The sequence below is a fragment of the Rutidosis leptorrhynchoides genome, chromosome 2 (genome assembly GCF_046630445.1).
Source record: "Rutidosis leptorrhynchoides isolate AG116_Rl617_1_P2 chromosome 2, CSIRO_AGI_Rlap_v1, whole genome shotgun sequence".
Taxonomy (NCBI): Eukaryota; Viridiplantae; Streptophyta; class Magnoliopsida; order Asterales; family Asteraceae; genus Rutidosis; species Rutidosis leptorrhynchoides.
Window position 1 is genome coordinate 489,285,375 of NC_092334.1, and position 24,564 is coordinate 489,309,938.

The window sequence follows — 24,564 nt, forward strand, 5'->3', positions numbered from 1 at the left end:
AACTGGAAATGAAATTCTTGTGGTCTATTAAAATGATGGAAATAAATGATTATGATAAACTAATGAACTCACCAACCTTTTAGTTGACACTTTAAAGCATGTTTATTCTCAGGTGTTAAAGAAATCTTCCGCTGTGCATTTGCTCATTTTAAAGATATTACTTGGAGTCTTTCATAGCATATTTCAAAGAACATTGCATTCGATTCATTGAGTTCATCAAAGATTATTATTAAATCAATTTATAGTTGGATAGTGGATATTATGAAATGGTATGCATGCCTGTCAATTTTCGATGTAAAGAAAGATTGTCTTTTAAAAACGAATGCAATGTTTGTAAAATGTATCATATAGAGGTCAAATATCTCGCAATGTAATCAACTATTGTGAATCGTTTATAATGTATATGAACGGGTCCTTTCAATCACATTGGGAAATCCATAAGTTACGATGTGTTTACTTTGACGCATATATTGCGGGGAACCCAAATGCTATTTTACGCAATGGGTTAAGAAATTATTTTGACTCAATATATCCGAATATTGGACTTCGTGATTTAGAAAAAGCGGCTAACATGCAACATAAAGAAGCATGTTATGCTTACGGATTAGTAATGTTCGCTTCTCACGAAAGTGAGAACAAGAACATCGGGCTACAACTATTAAACAAAACGTTCCCACAAGTGAGGGAGTCGGTAATTGGGGTAAGAAATGAGGTTTTTAGATTGTTACGGGACTGTTGGACATTACGTAACCCTCGTCCCTTTGACGACGTTACAACACGCTGTCTTATCAACGACCATAACGGTTATGTTCCACAAGACCATGGATGGGAAGTAATCCTAGTAAAACCAGAATGCATGACTTGTTTCTGGACGTATGAATTACGTGTCTTTATTGCCTTTGCTGAACGACTTGTGTACTAGCTAGAATTATCTTCACAACCATCTTGTATCAAATTTATTGTGTGCTATATTTCATGCTATATGTAAAATAAGCGGTATTGTAAGTTTGTAAAAAAGTTTGAACTCGAAATATTATTATAATCAGTTTTTCATATAGAATTGTAGTAGTTGAATTGTATATTAGCTACTAAGTATGAACTTAACGGGTAGGTTCTACCCGAATTTAAACTTATAAAACGCTAATATGAAGAAAAAGCTTTTATAAATGAGTTCATATTATGCTACGAAATACTATTAACTACTCTTAATATTCTGTATGATTAACTCGTTCCATTTGACTATTTTGAAGGAAATGGCACCGACTACTCGACACACCGTGAATATGAATGAAGAGGAATTCCGTACTTTTCTAGCTTCAAACATAGCCGCACTACAGGTATAGAGACCCGTCCTAATCCATCCGGACGAAGTCCATATCGATTACAAACGATTCACAACAGTTGATTACATCGCGAGGTAATTGACCTCTATATGATAAATTTTACAAACATTGCATTCGTTTTTAAAAGACAAACTTTCGTTACATCGACAGTTGACAGGCATGTAAAGCATTTCATAATATATCCAAATATAATTGACTTAATAATAATCTTGATGAACTCAACGACTCGAATGCAACATCTTTTGAAATATGTCATGAATGACTCCAAGTAATATCTCTAATATGAGCAAATGCACAGCGGAAGATTTCTTTCGTACCTGAGAATAAACATGCTTTAAAGTGTCAACCAAAAGGTTGGTGAGTTCATTAGTTTATCCTAAAGAATCATTTCATAATTTTAATAGACCACAAGATTTCATACTTCCATTTCTCATAATCATACGTCCCATGCATAGAGACAAAAATATCATTCATATGGATTGAACACCTGGTAACCGACATTCACAATATGCATATAAGAATATCCCCATCATTCCGGGATCCTCCTTCGGACATGATATAAATTTCGAAGTACTAAAGCATCCGATACTTTGGATGGGGCTTGTTGGGCCCGATAGATCTATCTTTAGAGTTCGCGTCAATTAGGGTGTCTGTTCCCTAATTCTTAGATTACCAGACTTAATAAAAAGGGCATATTCGATTAGATAATCCAACCATAGAATGTAGTTTTGATTACTTGTGTCTATTTCGTAAAGCATTTATAAAAGCAGCGCATGTATTCTCAGTCCCAAAAATATATATTGCAAAAGCATTTAAAAATGGATTAATGAAACTCACGCATATAAATATTGTAAAATAGTTAATAAAGCATTTGCATGTATTCTCAGCCCAAAAATGTAAAGAGTAAAAGGGATTAAATGAAACTCACGCATATAAATATTGTAAAACATTTAATAAAGCATTTGCATGTATTCTCAGCCCAAAAATGTAAAGATTAAAAAGGGGTAAATGAAACTCACAATACTGTATTTTGTAGTAAAAATACATATGACGACATTGAACAATGCAGGGTTGGCCTCGGATTCACGAACCTATATCAAGTATTAACACATTATAGTATAAATCAATTAAGTTTATATATTTGTTATGTATTAATTATTCTTATAATATATTATGATACTTATTTGATATTTAATTAATGTTATATCAATAATATTTGTTGAAACATAATTTTATGTAATATTAGTATATTTTATGTAATAATATATTTACATATATATCTTTTGTTTTGTAAAATTAATAATTGTAGAAATACCTAAGGATAATAATAATAATATTAATAATAATAATAATTTTTAAAAGTATAAAACTACCTTAGGAGTCAGTTTTAAAAAAATTGCACCAAGCCGGGCTCGAACCCGAGACCTCTCGTTCACTCATCAACACCTTTAACCATTCCTCCATTTCAATTTTTCTGATTTATAATACAAACCCAAATACTTATCTATTACATGTTTCAACCCACTTCATCTTCACCAAAATCTAAACAATCAAACAACTTCATTCTTAATAGTCAATCATCAAAATGGTTTTAGGACTTCTAAACAAACATGAAACAAAAAATAAAAATGTGTTCATGATATAAAAAAAATGAGAAAAAAAAAAACAAAAAAATCCTACTGCTTGCTTGTAGCCAAGAAAAAAAAAATTGTTTTCAATTTTGAGTTCGTTTTGGACAATCTTTACAACATGAAACATGTTTCAAATCATTCCTAAAAACTATTGAAATCGTCAATTGAACTTAAAACATCAAAACAAGCTCTAATTTCTCCAAGAACAAAACAGTTGACTTTTGACAATTTAACTTTGACTCGCAAATTCGAATTCGTTATCAAGAATTTGAACTTGTGATTTTGCAGGAAGTTTAAGTCAATGATTCCTAACAACTCTACATTTTTAGTTTTTGAAATTTGTTTCGAATTCACGTTAGTGTATATCACTGTGAAGAACTCAAGAACTCAAAAATTGATTTTTAGATTAAGAGTGTTATAGGTTATGATTACAACATGAATTGTGTTGCAAATCATTCCTATAATCTTTATGGATCATCAAATTCACTGGAGATATCAAAACAAACTCGAATTTGATTCAAGAACACTTAGTTGACTTTGAAAACCAAAACTTTGACTCTCAAATTAGAAATTAATAGAAAGAATTGAGGATTGAAAACTTACAGATAGTTTAGATAGACGATTCCTAACATGACTGCATTATTACATTTTGAAAATTTGTTCTAAATCAAAATATGGTGAAAAAGATGAATGTACAGAGTGTCGAGCTTATTTTCTGGGTTTTCTTTGTTTTCAACTCAAATTGCAGTTTGTAACTTATATAGAGTGATTAGGTACATGATTTAACAGTTAAATTGATTTCCAATTGATTTGTGAAGTAGACTTGTAACAAACTGGAGACATGAAGTACGTAAATTATTTTCATGTGAAGAAAAAGAAAAAAAATTGATAGTTACTTCTAACATAATGGGATTCCCTATTTTTATTTTTAATAAATATTAATAGTAAATACCCTAATAATATTAATAATAATTCTAATAAAATAACTAAATAATATCATAAAAATGATAATAAATAAAAATAAGAATTCGTTTAAATCATAAATAAATTTTAATCTTAATTATCTTGTACATTATTTTACATTTTCAATTCAAATGATTATTTTGTATTTTATTAATACAACTTAATATGCACTCTTATATTTATACATGTATATATATTTACATATTTATTTACACACAATTGTTCGTAAATCGTCGAAAATAGTCACAGGTTAAATGAATCTATATAAATAGTTCAAACATTTCGAGACTCAACATTACAGGCTTTGCTTATTGTGTTGGAACATATAAAGATTAAGTTTTAATTTGGTCGGAAATTTCTGGGTCGTCACAGTACCTACCCGTTAAAGAAATTTCGTCCCGAAATTTGAGTGGAATGGTCATGGCTGACAATAAGTATGTTTTCATGACGTATCCGAGCTAGAAATTAGAGTTTTATCATCAGTGAGTAATATAGGTAAAAAAAAATTTGATTACGCGAAGAGTATAATCGAAGCTATCGCAAGAGAGGGAACTGATGACGTAGTTATGATTGATTTCCGGAATTCATGGGATTTAAAGAAAATCTTCGTAATAAGATTTGGTTCTTCGGCGATATAGGAAATCAGATCTTCTTTGATTAAATGCAATAATCTGTTTCGATTGCTCTGTCGGATATTTTATTATAAATCCACTCCCTTCGTTTCCTTATTTTCACAGCTCACACCTTCCATTCTTTCTCCCCTGATTCATATTTTTAAAGCATTCATTAATATGCTCCATCCAGTTCTGATCCTTGATATACTCTTAACTTTCATATCTGTCATTCTTCTCTTTCATCTACCATCGAAGGATTATATTTACTTCTACTATTATCTTGGGGTTATAGTGTTTTTAATTTTCCCGTGCCTTTACGTGACAATACGTATTGATATGCACGGTTTGTAATTTATGTGTTGTTGTCGAGCTTTATATTTTCTTTATATTCAAGAGTTCCATACTTTCGTCTCCTCTTCCCGACTTCAAGTCAAGCGAATAATGGTCCGGAATTCGTAGATATGGATTTTGAAATGAACATAGTTAATGTTCTAGAGGGAAATCGTAATGGTACGATCTTGATTTTTCAAATTACTAGAATATCTGAAAAGATAGAACTATTAAGAATATATGTTCTTGATATACTTGGAGATTGGGTAGAATGTAAGAGTCGTGTAACATGGCACATGATGATGTTATGATCTGTGAATCATCACGTTCCATTAGAAACTCAGCATGACTTACTGTAATATAATCACGTTGATCAAGTGTCATTATATTATACTAACTCATGCATCAGTTCCCAACATTACTTCAATAACATTCATATTTCAAGCTCGAAAGTTTACAGAATATAGAAACTAACAGTTTCTATATGATGTAACACTGATAGCACGAAGAGATTAATGATTTCAGATAAGAATTGTTATGAAAATATTCCCGGAAATATCAAAGATATTTATGATGATATTTTCAGAATTTCTGAGATCGAATGTTGATGAAGAAAATCCTTTCGCAAGGATTTAGAATAAATAAGGAGCAAGATATTCACTAAAGACTTCCTCAGAAACAGAATCATCAGGGTTCTTTATGTACAAGTTTAGTCCTTGTGATTTGCTTAGAGTCTCCTTCATGGTTTGCTCAATTCGTTTTTCAGTACCAAACTTCCTTTTGAGCTTTTCCAACGTATCTTTTTTTTTATCAAACTTTTGACTGTTAAAATCATCCATAGTTTTTGTTGCTTCATTCAACTTTTTAAAATTTAGAGCATTAATTCACAGACTGGATGCTTTTCTGAATTTCAGAATGGAAGATCATAGTTCTAAGAGATAAATGTTATATGGATACATATAATTGTTGATGTGGAAACGTTGCGAGACTCAAAATACAAATTTGCTGATTCCCGGTAATTGGTATGGCAGTTCTCGTTACAAGATGCGGATGAGTATATGATAGGGTTTCAATGAATAAATATAATGATTTGTCAGAGAGATTTAAACCAAAAAAAACAACGAGGCTGCTGGTACGTCTTCTGGTAATATGGTGGAATATAAAAGAATTCTCCGATATAAAAAGGGTAATTGTATATATCACTATTATAGTAAGGCTACTTCGAATGAAAAGTCGAAGTTGACTTGCTGGAGCTGTGACAAAATTGGCTACTTTGAAAAGGGATCGCAAAGTTATTTTTGCTAATAAATGCCAAAGGATCTGATGCGGCTACGTGTTAAACTTTTACTCAGTTGCCGAGAGTTTCTCAGGTGCATAACTATATGCATAAACCTTTCCTTCCGTAGATGAAGTGCGGTTGATTCATCCTATCGATTGAGGTGTTTTCAAGAATCATGAAAGGTTTGAACGCAGATTGTAATCGTCAAGATACAGATGAGGTTTAAGATGAGATCAAGTGGCAAACTTGAAGATATGTTTAGTTTCATATGTTATAATCAATAGTTTAATTCATTTTAATTATCCAATGTCGACAGTCCATATTTGATAGTCCACAATTAACAGTCCGATAATACATATATAGCTTAATATATAATATCCGAATTAATTAATACGTATCGGGACCCGTGTACATGTCTCAGACTCGATCACAACTCAAAGTATATATATTATTATAGAATCAACCTCAACCCTGTATAGAGAACTCGATCATTACTGCATATAGAGTGTCTATGGTGATTCCAAATAATATATATAGATGCATCGATATGATATGTCAAAACCTTGTATAAGTGTCCCGATATTTAAAGTGCGTAAAATAAATAACAGGAATTAAATAACGATAACTAAAGTGCGTAAAGTAAATAACAGAAATTAGATGACAATAAATAAAATTGCGGGAATGTAAATTGCGATAATTAAATTGCAATAAATAAAATGCGATAAATAGAATGTAATCAGTTAGCTAGGAACAGTTAGCTGGAACAGTTAGCATGGTTTCTCAACAAAATTCCATATTGTTAATTAGTCTGTTTCTAATCAATTTTTATTGTGTCCATTATTTCTTCATTATGCCACTTGTTGGATTCTGGTAAGTAAAAATCCAAATATGAATTTGAATTTGAATGAAAATGGTTATTCTGTGGTGAACGGATTCGTATATCGATAGATGTAGGTAGGATGGTAATCGACCGTTGAATCAGATTCGAAGACTGTACAATGTAATTTATTAATGTGAAATCTTAAATATTTCTCGGGTATTACCTACCCGTTAAAATATTTTTACCATTAACAGTTTGTACGAAAAAAATTTTAATCACAATCTTTATGAAAATATATTTACATATATATTTTCTTCAGATGTAATTATAGATTTAATGAGTCAATGTGATATTAAACTCATCAGATTTACGATTAGAACTATGATACATAATCTCTAAAACATTAGAGTTTACATAATCGTCATGTCGAACGAAGATAAATGATGTAGAATGATTTGTGGAACGATAATTATACTCGAGGTACAGAATGAGATGTTGAGGCATGGATTGTTGAAACTTGGGTTGTTGGTGGTACTGGTGCCATTGGTGCTAAGGCTGGTGATGTTACTGGTGTTGGTGATACTGTTGATGATTGCAAATTGTATACCGTGCTCTCTAAAGTTAATACTCGAGCTCGGAGTTCTCTAACTTCTTCTACTAACCCGAGTTGTTTATCAATGTGAGGTAGAGGTCGGATATCTTCTCTAGTTCCATTAATGGTAGTTTCAAGATGAAAAATTCTTGCAAATAGGGTATAAACGGTATTGCGAACGGGTTCGCCGGTGAGCGGGTCAAGTACTCCTAGGTTAGGTGGTAGATTTGATTCATGATATGGAATACCTTCTTCCTTTCTCCATAGGGTGAGTATGTCGCGAACCCATCCCCATTTTCTCCAGTAATCACGGTAGTTGATTGGTTGGTGTGCTCCTGTCACGCTGTCTTTGGAGTCAGAAGAACTTGGTCGATTCGTAGAGGCCATCTTAAACGATCTCAGGAAAGATTTTTGGTATGAAGAGTTTAGTGGCATCAATTGATAGTTAGATGGTATTCTCAATGCATAATTTGCATAGATATATATAGTACCAGGATCCCTTAAATTAAGGAGAAATTTACGAGAGATATCAGGCAAGGTCTACAGTAACAGATACACTAAGATATGAATTGTCAGATACGCTAAGATATGAATTTTGTCTATACACTATTCATGCAGTCAATGCAGTAAAATGTGTCTAGACTAAGAATAATGAGTAGGTAATTTCCTAAGGATGATAAGCAGATGTTTTCCGATAAAAATGATAAGCAAAACTTTTGACATGCAGACACGGTCGAAGTCCAGACTCACTAATGCATCCTAACGACTATCAGTTAGGCACGCTAATGCAAGACCTGGTTCGCTAAGACCACCGCTCTGATACCAACTGTAGAGACCCGTCCTAATCCATCCGGAGGAAGTCCATATCGATTACAAACGATTCACAACAGTTGATTACATCGCGAGGTAATTGACCTCTATATGATAAATTTTACAAACATTGCATTCGTTTTTAAAAGACAAACTTTAGTTACATCGACAGTTGACAGGCATGTAAAGCATTTCATAATATATCCAAATATAATTGACTTAATAATAATCTTGATGAACTCAACGACTCGAATGCAACATCTTTTGAAATATGTCATGAATGACTCCAAGTAATATCTCTAATATGAGCAAATGCACAGCGGAAGATTTCTTTCGTACCTGAGAATAAACATGCTTTAAAGTGTCAACCAAAAGGTTGGTGAGTTCATTAGTTTATCATAAAGAATCATTTCATAATTTTAATAGACCACAAGATTTCATACTTCCATTTCTCATAATCATACGTCCCATGCATAGAGACAAAAATATCATTCATATAGATTGAACACCTGGTAACCGACATTCACAATATGCATATAAGAATATCCCCATCATTCCGGGATCCTCCTTCGGACATGATATAAATTTCGAAGTACTAAAGCATCCGGTACTTTGGATGGGGCTTGTTGGGCCCGATAGATCTATCTTTAGAGTTCGCGTCAATTAGGGTGTCTGTTCCCTAATTCTTAGATTACCAGACTTAATAAAAAGGGCATATCCGATTAGATAATCCAACCATAGAATGTAGTTTCGATTACTTGTGTCTATTTCGTAAAGCATTTATAAAAGCAGTGCATGTATTCTCAGTCCCAAAAATATATATTGCAAAAGCATTTAAAAAGGGATTAATGAAACTCACGCATATAAATATTGTAAAATAGTTAATAAAGCATTTGCATGTATTTTCAGCCCAAAAATGTAAAGAGTAAAAGGGATTAAATGAAACTCATTGTAAAACATTTAATAAAGCATTTGCATGTATTCTTAGCCCAAAAATGTAAAGAGTAAAAAGGGGTAAATGAAACTCACAATACTGTATTTTGTAGTAAAAAATACATATGACGACATTGAACAATGCAGGGTTGGCCTCGGATTCACGAACCTATATCAAGTATTAACACATTATAGTATAAATCAATTAAGTTTATATATTTGTTATGTATTAATTATTCTTATAATATATTATGATACTTATTTGATATTTAATTAATGTTATATCAATAATATTATTTGAAACATAATTTTATGTAATATTAGTATATTTTATGTAATAATATATTTACATATATATCTTTTGTTTTGTAAAATTAATAATTGTAGAAATACCTAAGGATAATAATAATAATATTAATAATAATAATAATTTTTAAAAGTATAAAACTACCTTAGGAGTCAGTTTTAAAAAAATTGCACCAAGCCGGGCTCGAACCTGAGACCTCCCATTTCAGTTTTTCTGATTTATAATACAAACCCAAATACTTATCTATTACATGTTTCAACCCACTTCATCTTCACCAAAATCTAAACAATCAAACAACTTCATTCTTAATAGTCAATCATCAAAATGGTTTTAGGACTTCTAAACAAACATGAAACAAAAAATAAAAATGTGTTCATGATATAAAAAAAATGAGAAAAAAAAACAAAAAAATCCTACTGCGCTACATACTAACAATAACCTTGGATCTAGCAGTACAGGAAATCGTGTAGGATGCACCTACAAAGAATTCACTGCCTGCAAACCTTTGGAATTTGATGGAACCGAAGGACCGATCGGATTGAAACGGTGGACCGAGAAGGTCGAATAGGTGTTTGCCATAAGTAAGTGTACTGAAGAGGACAAAGTGAAGTATGCTACGCATACCTTCACAGGTTCTGCGTTAACATGGTGGAATACCTATCTAGAGTAAGTGGGACAAGACGATGCGTACGCACTACCGTGGTCAGCATTCACGCACTTGATGAACGAGAAGTACCGTCCCAGAACCGAGGTCAATAAGCTCAAGACAGAACTTAGAGGGTTACGAACCCAAGGATTTGATATTACCATGTACGAAAGACGATTCACAGAATTGTGCCTATTGTGTCCGGGAGCATTCGAAGATGAGGAAGAGAAGATCGACGCGCTTGTGAAAGGATTACCAGAAAGAATCCAAGAAGATATAAGTTCATACGAGCCCGCCTCCATACAACAGGCATGTAGAATGGCTCACAAACTAGTGAACCAGATTGAAGAAAGAATTAAAGAACAGACTGCTGAAGAGGCCAATGTGAAGCAAGTCAAAAGAAAGTGGGAGGAAAACGGTGATAAGAATCACCAATACAACAACAACAACAGCAATTACAATAATAATCGCAACAATTATCCCAACAATCGCAACATCAATCGCAACTACAAAAAACGGCCCAACAACAACAACAACAACAACATCAACTACAACAATCATCCTAACAACAATAATAACCGCAACAACAACAACAATCAGAAGCAGCTATGCCAAAGGTGTGAAAAGTATCACTCGGGGTTCTGCACCAAATTTTGCAACAAGTGTAAAAGAAATGGTCATAGCACGGCGAAGTGTGAGGTCTACGGACCAGGGGTTAATAGAACGAAAGGAACAAATGGTGTCGGAACGAGTAATGGTGGAGCAAGTAGTGTCGGAGCAAGTTATGCCAATGTAGTTTGTTATAATTGTGGAAAACCGGGCCACATTATTAGAAATTTCCCGAACCAGGGGAACACGAATGGACAAGGCCGCGGAAGAGTTTTCAATATTAATGCGGCAGAGGCACAGGAAGACCCGGAGCTTGTTACGGGTACGTTTCTTATTGACAATAAATCTGCTTACGTTTTATTTGATTCGGGTGCGGATAGAAGCTATATGAGTAGAGATTTTTGTGCTAAATTAAGTTGTCCATTGACGCCTTTGGATAGTAAATTTTTACTCGAATTAGCAAATGGTAAATTAATTTCAGCAGATAATATATGTCGGAATCGAAAAATTAAACTGGTTAGCGAAACATTTAAGATTGATTTGATACCAGTAGAGTTAGGGAGTTTTGATGTGATAATCGGTATGGACTGGTTGAAAGAAGTGAAAGCAGAGATCGTTTGTTACAAAAATGCAATTCGCATTATACGAGAAAAAGGAAAACCCTTAATGGTGTACGGAGAAAAGGGTAACACGAAGCTACATCTTATTAGTAATTTGAAGGCACAAAAACTAATAAGAAAAGGTTGCTATGCTGTTCTAGCACACGTCGAGAAAGTACAAACTGAAGAAAAGAGCATCAATGATGTTCCCATTGCAAAAGAATTTCCCGATGTATTTCCGAAAGAATTACCGGGATTACCCCCACATCGATCCTTTGAATTTCAAATAGATCTTGTACCAGGAGCTGCACCAATAGCTCGTGCTCCTTACAGACTCGCACCCAGCGAGATGAAAGAACTGTAAAGCCAATTACAAGAACTTTTAGAGCATGGTTTCATTCGACCAAGCACATCACCGTGGGGAGCTCCTGTTTTCTTTGTCAAGAAGAAAGATGGTACATTCAGGTTGTGTATCGACTACCGAGAGTTGAACAAACTTACCATCAAGAACTGCTACCCACTACCGAGAATCGACGACTTATTTGATCAACTACAAGGCTCGTCTGTTTATTCAAAGATTGAGTTACGTTCCGGGTATCATCAAATGCGGGTGAAAGAAGATGATATTCCAAAGACTGCTTTCAGAACACGTTACGGTCATTACGAGTTTATGGTCATGCCGTTTGGTTTAACTAATGCACCAGCTGTGTTCATGGACCTTATGAACCGAGTGTGTGGACCATACCTTGATAAGTTTGTCATTGTTTTCATTGATGACATACTTATTTACTCAAAGAATGACCAAGAACACGGTGAACATTTGAGAAAGGTGTTAGAAGTATTGAGGAAGGAAGAATTGTACGCTAAGTTTTCAAAGTGTGCATTTTGGTTGGAAGAAGTTCAATTCCTCGGTCACATAGTGAACAAAGAAGGTATTAAGGTGGATCCGGCAAAGATAGAAACGGTTGAAAAGTGGGAAACCCCGAAAACTCCGAAACACATACGCCAGTTTTTAGGACTAGCTGGTTACTACAGAAGGTTCATCCAAGACTTTTCCAGAATAGCAAAACCCTTGACTGCATTAACGCATAAAGGGAAGAAATTTGAATGGAATGATGAACAAGAGAAAGCGTTTCAGTTATTGAAGAAAAAGCTAACTACGGCACCTATATTGTCATTGCCTGAAGGGAATGATGATTTTGTGATTTATTGTGATGCATCAAAGCAAGGTCTCGGTTGTGTATTAATGCAACGAACGTATTATACGTCTAGACAATTGAAGATTCACGAACAAAATTATACGACGCATGATTTGGAATTAGGCGCGGTTGTTTTTGTATTAAAGACTTGGAGGCACTACTTATATGGGGTCAAAAGTATTATATATACTGACCACAAAAGTCTTCAACACATATTTAATCAGAAACAACTGAATATGAGGCAGCGTAGGTGGATTGAATTATTGAATGATTACGACTTTGAGATTCGTTACCACCCGGGGAAGGCAAATGTGGTAGCCGACGCCTTGAGCAGAAAGGACAGAGAACCCATTCGAGTAAAATCTATGAATATAATGATTCACACTAACCTTACTACTCAAATAAAGGAGGCGCAACAAGGAGTTTTAAAAGAGGGAAATTTAAAGGATGAAATACCCAAAGGATCGGAGAAGCATCTTAATATTCGGGAAGACGGAACCCGGTATAGGGCTGAAAGGATTTGGGTACCAAAATTTGGAGATATGAGAGAAATGGTACTTAGAGAAGCTCATAAAACCAGATACTCAATACATCCTGGAACGGGGAAGATGTACAAGGATCTCAAGAAACATTTTTGGTGGCCGGGTATGAAAGCCGATGTTGCTAAATACGTAGGAGAATGTTTGACGTGTTCTAAGGTCAAAGCTGAGCATCAGAAACCATCAGGTCTACTTCAACAACCTGAAATCCCGGAATGGAAATGGGAAAACATTACCATGGATTTCATTACTAAATTGCCAAGGACTGCAAGTGGTTTTGATACTATTTGGGTAATAGTTGATCGTCTCACCAAATCAGCACACTTCCTGCCAATAAGAGAAGATGACAAGATGGAGAAGTTAGCACGACTGTATTTGAAGGAAGTCATCTCCAGACATGGAATACCAATCTCTATTATCTCTGATAGGGATGGCAGATTTATTTCAAGATTATGGCAGACATTACAGCAAGCATTAGGAACTCGTCTAGACATGAGTACTGCCTATCATCCACAACCTGATGGGCAGAGTGAAAGGACGATACAAATGCTTGAAGACATGCTACGAGCATGTGTTATTGATTTCGAAAACAGTTGGGATCGACATCTACCGTTAGCAGAATTTTCCTACAACAACAGCTACCATTCAAGCATTGAGATGGCGCCGTTTGAAGCACTTTATGGTAGAAAGTGCAGGTCTCCAATTTGTTGGAGTGAAGTGGGGGATAGACAGATTACGGGTCTAGAGATTATACAAGAAACTACCGAGAAGATCATCCAAATTCAACAACGGTTGAAAACCGCCCAAAGTCGACAAAAGAGCTACGCTGACATTAAAAGAAAAGATATAGAATTTGAAATTGGAGAGATGGTCATGCTTAAAGTTGCACCTTGGAAAGGCGTTGTTCGATTTGGTAAACGAGGGAAATTAAATCCAAGGTATATTGGACCATTCAAGATTATTGATCGTGTCGGACCAGTAGCTTACCGACTTGAGTTACCTCAACAACTCGCGGCTGTACATAACACTTTCCACGTCTCGAATTTGAAGAAATGTTTTGCTAAAGAAGATCTCACTATTCCGTTAGATGAAATCCAAATCAACGAAAAACTTCAATTCATCGAAGAACCCGTCGAAATAATGGATCGTGAGGTTAAAAGACTTAAGCAAAACAAGATACCAATTGTTAAGGTTCGATGGAATGCTCGTAGAGGACCCGAGTTCAACTGGGAGCGTGAAGATCAGATGAAGAAGAAATACCCGCATCTATTTCCAGAAGATTCGTCAACACCTTCAACAGCTTAAAATTTCGGGACGAAATTTATTTAACGGGTAGGTACTGTAGTGACCCGAACTTTTCCATGTTTATATATATTAATTGAGATTGATATTTACATGATTAAATGTTTCCAACATGTTAAGCAATCAAACTTGTTAAGACTTGATTAATTGAAATATGTTTCATATAGACAATTGACCACCCAAGTTGACCGGTGATTCACGAACGTTAAAACTTGTAAAAACTATATGATGACATATATATGGATATATATATAGTTAACATGATACTATGATAAGTAAACATATCATTAAGTATATTAACAATGAACTACATATGTAAAAACAAGACTACTAACTTAATGATTTTTAAACGAGACATATATGTAACGATTATCGTTGTAAAGACATTTAACGTATATATATCATATTAAGAGATATTCATACATGATAATATCATGATAATATAATAATTTAAAATCTCATTTGATATTATAAACATTGGGTTAACAACATTTAACAAGATCGTTAACCTAAAGGTTTCAAAACAACACTTACATGTAACGACTAACGATGACTTAACGACTCAGTTAAAATGTATATACATGTAGTGTTTTAATATGTATTTATACACTTTTGAAAGACTTCAATACACTTAACAAAATACTTCTACTTAACAAAAATGCTTACAATTACATCCTCGTTCAGTTTCATCAACAATTCTACTCGTATGCACCCGTATTCGTACTTGTACAATACACAGCTTTTAGATGTATGTACTATTGGTATATACACTCTAATGATCAGCTCTTAGCAGCCCATGTGAGTCACCTAACACATGTGGGAACCATCATTTGGCAACTAGCATGAAATATCTCATAAAATTACAAAAATATGAGTAATCATTCATGACTTATTTACATGAAAACAAAATTACATATCCTTTATATCTAATCCATACACCAACGACCAAAAAAACCTACAAACACTTTCATTCTTCAATTTTCTTCATCTAATTGATCTCTCTCAAGTTCTATCTTCAAGTTCTAAGTGTTCATCATATATTCTACAAGTTCTAGTTACATAAAATCAAGAATACTTTCAAGTTTGCTAGCTCACTTCCAATCTTGTAAGGTGATCATCCAACCTCAAGAAATCTTTGTTTCTTATAGTAGGTTATCATTCTAATACAAGATAATAATCATATTCAAACTTTGGTTCAATTTCTATAACTATAACAATCTTATTTCAAGTGATGATCTTACTTGAACTTGTTTTCGTATCATGATTCTGCTTCAAGAACTTCGAGCCATCCAAGGATCCGTTGAAGCTAGATCTATTTTTACCTTTTCCAGTAGGTTTATCCAAGGAAATTAAGGTAGTAATGATGTTCATAACATCATTCGATTCATATATATAAAGCTATCTTATTCGAAGGTTTAAACTTGTAATCACTAGAACATAGTTTAGTTAATTCTAAACTTGTTCGCAAACAAAAGTTAATCCTTCTAACTTGACTTTTAAAATCAACTAAACACATGTTATATATCTATATGATATGCTAACTTAATGATTTAAAACCTGGAAACACGAAAAACACCGTAAAACCGAATTTACGCCGTCGTAGTAACACCGCGGGCTGTTTTGGGTTAGTTAATTAAAAACTATGATAAACTTTGATTTAAAAGTTGTTATTCTTAGAAAATGATTTTTATTATGAACATGAAACTATATCCAAAAATTATGGTTAAACTCAAAGTGGAAGTATGTTTTCTAAAATGGTCATCTAGACGTCGTTCTTTCGACTGAAATGACTACCTTTACAAAAACGACTTGTAACTTATTTTTCCGACTATAAACCTATACATTGTTTGTTTAGATTCATAAAATAGAGTTCAATATGAAACCATAGCAATTTAATTCACTCAAAACGGATTTAAAATGAAGAAGTTATGGTTAAAACAAGATTGGATAATTTTTCTCATTTTAGCTACGTGAAAATTGGTAACAAATCTATTCCAACCATAACTTAATCAACTTGTATTGTATATTATGTAATCTTGAGATACCATAGACATGTATACAATGTTTCAACCTATCATGTCGACACATCTATATATATTTCGGAACAACCATAGACACTCTATATGTGAATGTTGGAGTTAGCTATACAGGGTTGAGGTTGATTCCAAAATATATATAATTTGAGTTGTGATCAATACTGAGATACGTATACACTGGGTCGTGGATTGATTCAAGATAATATTTATCGATTTATTTCTGTACATCTAACTGTGGACAACTAGTTGAAGGTTACTAACGAGGACAGCTGACTTAATAAACTTAAAACATCAAAATATATTAAAAGTGTTGTAAATATATTTTGAACATACTTTGATATATATGTATATATTGTTATAGGTTCGTGAATCAACCAGTGGCCAAGTCTTACTTCCCGACGAAGTAAAAATCTGTGAAAGTGAGTTATAGTCCCACTTTTAAAATCTAATATTTTTGGGATGAGAATACATGCAGGTTTTATAAATGATTTACAAAATTGACACAAGTACGTGAAACTACATTCTATGGTTGAATTATCGAAATCGAATATGCCCCTTTTTATTAAGTCTGGTAATCTAAGAATTAGGGAACAGACACCCTAATTGACGCGAATCCTAAAGATAGATCTATTGGGCATAACAAACCCCATCCAAAGTACCGGATGCTTTAGTACTTCGAAATTTATATCATATCCGAAGGGTGTCCCGGAATGATGGGGATATTCTTATATATGCATCTTGTTGATGTCGGTTACCTGGTGTTCACCATATGAATGATTTTTATCTCTATGTATGGGATGTGTATTGAAATATGAAATCTTGTGGTCTATTATTATGATTTGATATATATAGGTTAAACCTATAACTCACCAACATTTTTGTTGACGTTTTAAGCATGTTTATTCTCAGGTGAATATTAAGAGCTTCCGCTGTCGCATACTTAAATAAGGACGAGATTTAGAGTCCATGCTTGTATGATATTGTGTAAAAACTGCATTCAAGAAACTTATTTAGTTGTAACATATTTGTATTGTAAACCATTATGTAATGGTCGTGTGTAAACAGGATATTTTAGATTATCATTATTTGATAATCTACGCAAAGCTTTTTAAACCTTTATTAATGAAATAAAGGTTATGGTTTGTTTTAAAATGAATGCAGTCTTTGAAAAACGTCTCATATAGAGGTCAAAACCTCGCAACGAAATCAATTAATATGGAACGTTTTTAATCAATAAGAACGGGACATTTCAGTCCCCCCCCCCCACAAGTTGAAATTAAAAATTAGGCAGCCAGTTATGTTATTAAGGAACCTATGCCCGAGCGCAGGCATGTGTAACGGAACACGTCTCATCATAATCGACTTTCAAAAGTTTGTTGTACAGGCTCGAATAATCACTGGCTCTCATATAGGGAAAACTGTCATAATACCGAGAATTGTCCTCACTTCCACCCAAACAAAGTGGCCGTTTGTCATGCAACGAATTCAATTCCCGGTCAGACCCTGTTACGCAATGACGATCAACAAAAGCCAGGGCCAATCGTTAAAGAGTAACCGACCCCAGTGGGCTGAAAATAGTAATGGTAGATGAGACCGATGAGCATTTGAAGGGCCACACAAGAAACGTCGTCTACAAAGAAACATTATTCAACTTGAACCACGATTTATGAAGGTATTACTAAACCCTTATTGTGATCCTTGCTTTGATCAGTTTAATTGCCGAGTTTTGCTTATTACCAACTAGACACTAAATCCTTGTTTACTTTGGTTTTTGTTCTTTCAATTGTTTTCCCCAAGCACTACGTACGCATCTCATTTCAATTGATTTCTGTATTAGCAGGTACCTACCATATGAGGTAACCCTATACATGTAGTGACCCGAACTTTTCCATGTTTATATATATTAATTGAGATTGATATTTACATGATTAAATGTTTCCAACATGTTAAGCAATCAAACTTGTTAAGACTTGATTAATTGAAATATGTTTCATATAGACAATTGACCACCCAAGTTGACCGGTGATTCACGAACGTTAAAACTTGTAAAAACTATATGATGACATATATATGGATATATATATAGTTAACATGATACTATGATAAGTAAACATATCATTAAGTATATTAACAATGAACTACATATGTAAAAACAAGACTACTAACTTAATGATTTTTAAACGAGACATATATGTAACGATTATCGTTGTAAAGACATTTAATGTATATATATCATATTAAGTGATATTCATACATGATAATATCATGATAATATAATAATTTAAAATCTCATTTGATATTATAAACATTGGGTTAACAACATTTAACAAGATCGTTAACCTAAATGTTTCAAAATAACACTTACATGTAACGACTAACGATGACTTAACGACTCAGTTAAAATGTATATACATGTAGTGTTTTAATATGTATTTATACACTTTTGAAAGACTTCAATACACTTATCAAAATACTTCTACTTAACAAAAATGCTTACAATTACATCCTCGTTCAGTTTCATCAACAATTCTACTCGTATGCACCCGTATTCGTACTCGTACAATACACAACTTTTAGATGTATGTACTATTGGTATATACACTCCAATGATCAGCTCTTAGCTGTAGTGACCCGAACTTTTCCATGTTTATATATATTAATTGAGATTGATATTTACATGATTAAATGTTTCCAACATGTTAAGCAATCAAACTTGTTAAGACTTGATTAATTGAAATATGTTTCATATAGACAATTGACCACCCAAGTTGACCGGCGATTCATACGTTAAAACTTGTAAAAATGACATGACGATATATATATGGATATACATATGGTTAACATGAGATTATGATAAGTAAGTATCTCCATAAGTATATTAACAATGAGTTATATACATATAAACAAGACTACTAACTTAAGGATTTCGAAACGAGACATATATGTAACGATTATCGTTGTAACGACATTTAAATGTATATATATCATATTAAGATATATTAATATATCATAATATCATGATAATATAATAATTTAACATCTCATTAGATATAATAAACAATGGGTTAACAACATTAATTGAGATCGTTAACTTAAAGGTTTCAAAACAACACTTACATGTAATGACTAACGATGACTTAACGACTCAGTTAAAATGTATATACATGTAGTGTATTTAGATGTATTAAAATACTTTTGGAAGACTTCAAGACATATATCAAAACACTCATACTTAACGAAAATGGTTACAGTTACTTTCCCATTCTTTTCTTTCATCAAGAATTCTAGTCGTATTCTTACCCGTATTATACACAGCTTCAAAACGTACTTACTATGGGTATATACCAATAGGAACTAGCATGGGATTCCACTCTTGATTATGTCATGTATGACTAATCAATTTTAACTTCTACCATGAGCTAGTCAACTAACTAGAACTCCTTTTAACCCCACTCACCACTCACCAATTACCACTCATCATTCACTCCATTTCACTTCCAATTCTCTTTCTAATTCTCTCTCAACACACACACACTATTATGAACGTATTTTTCCAGTAGTTAATAATCATCTTCATCAAAAATCACTTCAAGAATCAAGCTATAATCATCATAGGAAGAACACTTCAAGAACACTTCAAAAATCCCTTCAAGTTTACTAATTTACTTCCAAGCTTTCTAATCCATTCCAAGTAATCATCTAAGATCAAGAAACCTTTGTTATATAAATTAGGTTATCTTTCTTATTCAAGGTAATATTCATATTCAAACTTTGATTCAATTTCTATAACTATAAACTATCTTAATTCGAGTAAAAATCTTACTTGAACTTGTTTTTGTGTCATGATCCTACTTCAAGAACTTTCAAGCCATCCAAGATCCTTTGAAGCTAGATCATTTCTTGTCACTTCTAGTAGGTTTACCTACTAAACTTGAGGTAGTAATGATGTTCATAACATCATTCGATTCATATATATAAAACTATCTTATTCGAAGGTTTAAACTCGTAATCACTAGAACATAGTTTAGTTAATTCTAAACTTGTTCGCAAACAAAAGTTAATCCTTCTAACTTGACTTTTAAAATTAACTAAACACATGTTCTATATCTATATGATATGCTAACTTAATGATTTAAAACCTGGAAACACGAAAAATACCGTAAAACCGGATTTACGTCGTCGTAGTAACACCGCGGGCTGTTTTGGCTTAGTTAATTAAAAACAATGATAAACTTTGATTTAAAAGTTGTTATTCTGAGAAAATGATTTTTATTATGAACATGAAACTATATCCAAAAATTATGGTTAAACTCAAAGTGGAAGTATGTTTTCTAAAATGGTCATCTAGACGTCGTTCTTTCGACTGAAATGACTACCTTTACAAAAACAACTTGTAACTTATTTTTCCGACTATAAACCTATACTTTTTCTGTTTAGATTCATAAAATAGAGTTCAATATGAAACCATAGCAATTTGATTCACTCAAAACGGATTTAAAATGAAAAAGTTATGGGTAAAACAAGATTGGATAATTTTTTCTCATTTTAGCTACGTGAAAATTGGTAACAAATCTATTCCAACCATAACTTAATCAACTTGTATTGTATATTATGTAATCTTGAGATACCATAGACACGTATACAATGTTTTGACCTATCATGTCGACACATCTATTTATATTTCGGAACAACCATAGACACTCTATATGTGAATGTTGGAGTTATACAGGGTTGAGGTTGATTCCAAAATATATATAGTTTGAGTTGTGATCAATACTGAGATACGTATACACTGGGTCGTGGATTGATTCAAGATAATATTTATCGATTTATTTCTGTACATCTAACTGTGGACAAGTAGTTGTAGGTTACTAACGAGGACATCTGACTTAATAAACTTAAAACATCAAAATATATTAAAAGTGTTGTAAATATATTTTGAACATACTTTAATATATATGTATATATTGTTATAGGTTCGTGAATCAACAGTAGCCAAGTCTTACTTCTCGACGAAGTAAAAAAATCTGTGAAAGTGAGTTATAGTCCCACTTTTAAAATCTAATATTTTTGGGATGAGAATACATGTAGGTTTTATAAATGATTTACAAAATAGACACAAGTACGTGAAACTACATTCTATGGTTGAATTATCGAAATCGAATATGCCCCTTTTTATTAAGTCTGATAATCTAAGAATTAGGGAACAGACACCCTAATTGACGCGAATCCTAAAGATAGATCTATTGGGCCTAAGAAACCCTATCCAAAGTACTGGATGCTTTAGTACTTTGAAATTTATATCATATCCGAAGGGTGTCCCGGAATGATGGAGATATTCTTATATATGCATCTTGTTAATGTCGGTTACCAGGTGTTCACCATATGAATGATTTTTATCTCTATGTATGGGATGTGTATTGAAATATGAAATCTTGTGGTCTATTATTATGATTTGATATATATAGGTTAAACCTATAACTCATCAACATTTTTGTTGACGTTTTAAGCATGTTTATTCTCAGGTGATTATTAAGAGCTTCCGCTGTCGCATACTTAAATAAGGACGAGATTTGGAGTCCATGCTTGTATGATATTGTGTAAAAACTGCATTCAAGAAACTTATTTTGTTGTAACATATTTGTATTGTAAACCATTATGTAATGGTCGTGTGTAAACATGATATTTTTTATTATCATTATTTGATAATCTACGTAAAGCTTTTTAAACCTTTATTGATGAAATAAAGGTTATGGTTTGTTTTAAAATGAATGCAGTCTTTGAAAAACGTCTCATATAGAGGTCAAAATCTCGCAACGAAATCAATTAATATGGAACGTTTTTAATCAATAAGAACGGGACATTTCAATACATATATTATTTTCGGCTACGCCTGCTTCGGTGCATAAATCACCATTACAGAGAAAAATAAAAGACCCTCCCTATTCTAATTTTATGCGACCCGTTATGTGAATGTGTTATATCCACCAAATCATCCTGCTGTTTATTGCTTTATTAATCCAGCTCACCCCACTGAATCACAGCATACCCCTAAATGCAGGTACATCAGCAAACATTTCTGTCCATGGGCCTATCAGCTATTATATTACCACATGGTACCCTGTAATATTGACCTTTATATACCGAGTTATGCGGTTTCATTTACGACAAGGACAGTATATCACTCTGCACTTACAGGTATGGTCTATCTTCTTAGAATTTGCCTGTTTCATCTAAGTTTCTAACTCTGGAGGACCATCGCCTCAGGCCCCATATTATAGGATTTCTCATTTTAAACCTTCGTTGTATCGTGCCGGAAGACAAATGTGGGATTATAAGTTTCATTATTTACATGCATAGTACTTGCAAAACGCTAAAAAAACACGTTTTATACTAATTTTCCCTAATTTTCCTACATGTGCTCTTTTGTCAGGTTTATGTGCACAACAGTTGAAAGCAGCAGCTCTCAAGCACGCTATACCGGGATCACGGGACACAGACACCATCCCTTTTACTTTCATAGATAACAAGGCTTGAGCCATATTTACATTTGCGTAGTATTTTGTGTTTTTGTAACGTTATTGTGTTTCTATACATTTGAAACAGGGCTTTCACATCATTGATTTCGTATTATTTAACATGTCGTCACTTAACCGTTCTTTCCGCCTAATTTACAGTCCAGTATATCATATCGCGTACATCTTTCGTGCAACGTACGGGCACTACACCTAGTAACAATAATAACAATCCTAATGATAATAATACTAATATTTATAACATTAGTAATAATAATAATTATAATATTAATGTTAATGATAATAATAATTAAGATATCATTTAATACCTTAGTAGCATTAAAAAGATATAAACTGCACGTGACGGGACTCGAACCCGCGAATTCTCGCTCGCCCATAACACTCTAAACCATCAGGCTATTGCCTGTTTTCTGAATAAATATCCCTTCTAAATATATATAACCCGTATCAATTACTTGATCTTATTCATCTTCTTCCCACGATACAGCAATCGGCCAAAACCATAAATTGAATTACTAAATTAATTTTGAACTTAACATTGATACAGAAGCAACTTGTGTGATTAACTGAAAACAAAAAAAAATATAAACAATCTAAGTGCTGCTGCTGTTGCGACGAGAGAAAAAAAGATGAACACCATAGGTGACTTTTGAATTCTAGACACTTTTAGCTAACGGTTATAACATGAAAAATGTTTTAAATCCCTCATAAAAACGTTAGGGATCATCAATTTAATTTAATTCAAAACAGAAATTTTGAATTTAAATGAAGAACATAAGTTGACTTTTAAAAACCGAATCTTTGACTCTTAAATTCGATCTTAATTTGAAGAATTGGTTATTGAATCTTTCCAGATAGTTTGCATATGGGATTCTTAACATAACAGCAATTTTACATTTTTAAATCTCGTTTGAAATCGAGTTGTGGTAAAAAAATGTTCAAGACAGGGGCCGACGAGTTTAGAGGTTTTTCTTTGATAAATTTAGTTTGATAAATAACTGTAATGGTTTCAACTGAATATGTTATTATAAGGACTGAATGTGTTGTTTCATATTCATCGAATAATTCATTCATAATATAGCCAAATTGACTTGATCGGTTCAATATCAGTAAACAGGAAAAAAATAGGAATAAAAAAATGGAAGTGGGCGTACGATTTCTCAACAGAATTTGTTGTATATGTGATTAGATTACTTGATTGGTACGAATCAGATATAGAGAATCACTTTACAACAGATTGAGGGTAATATACAGCTAATCACGACTTTTTTTGTGTTTATATAATATGTATGTACGGTGTATATATTTATATAAGTTTGTATATGTATATATTAAATAAATAATTGTATTTATCAATATAATATATATCTGTATTTGTATATATGTATAACTACTATATTTATATCAACTTATTAAATATATGAAGGAATATACTAATAATACAAATATAAATACTTAACATTAATATTAATTATA

At 32.8% G+C, this 24,564-nt stretch overlaps 1 protein-coding gene across 1 annotated transcript in view; it reads left to right on the forward strand.

The window, feature by feature from the left end:
* Window positions 1-23,089, forward strand: part of LOC139889453 (uncharacterized) — an 84,634-nt gene extending 61,545 nt beyond the window's left edge. The window contains exon 7 of the mRNA XM_071872404.1: window positions 22,986-23,089. Coding sequence (XP_071728505.1) covers window positions 22,986-23,089 — 104 coding nt within the window. The remainder of the gene's footprint in view (window positions 1-22,985) is intronic.
* Window positions 23,090-24,564: the final 1,475 nt, after the last annotated feature.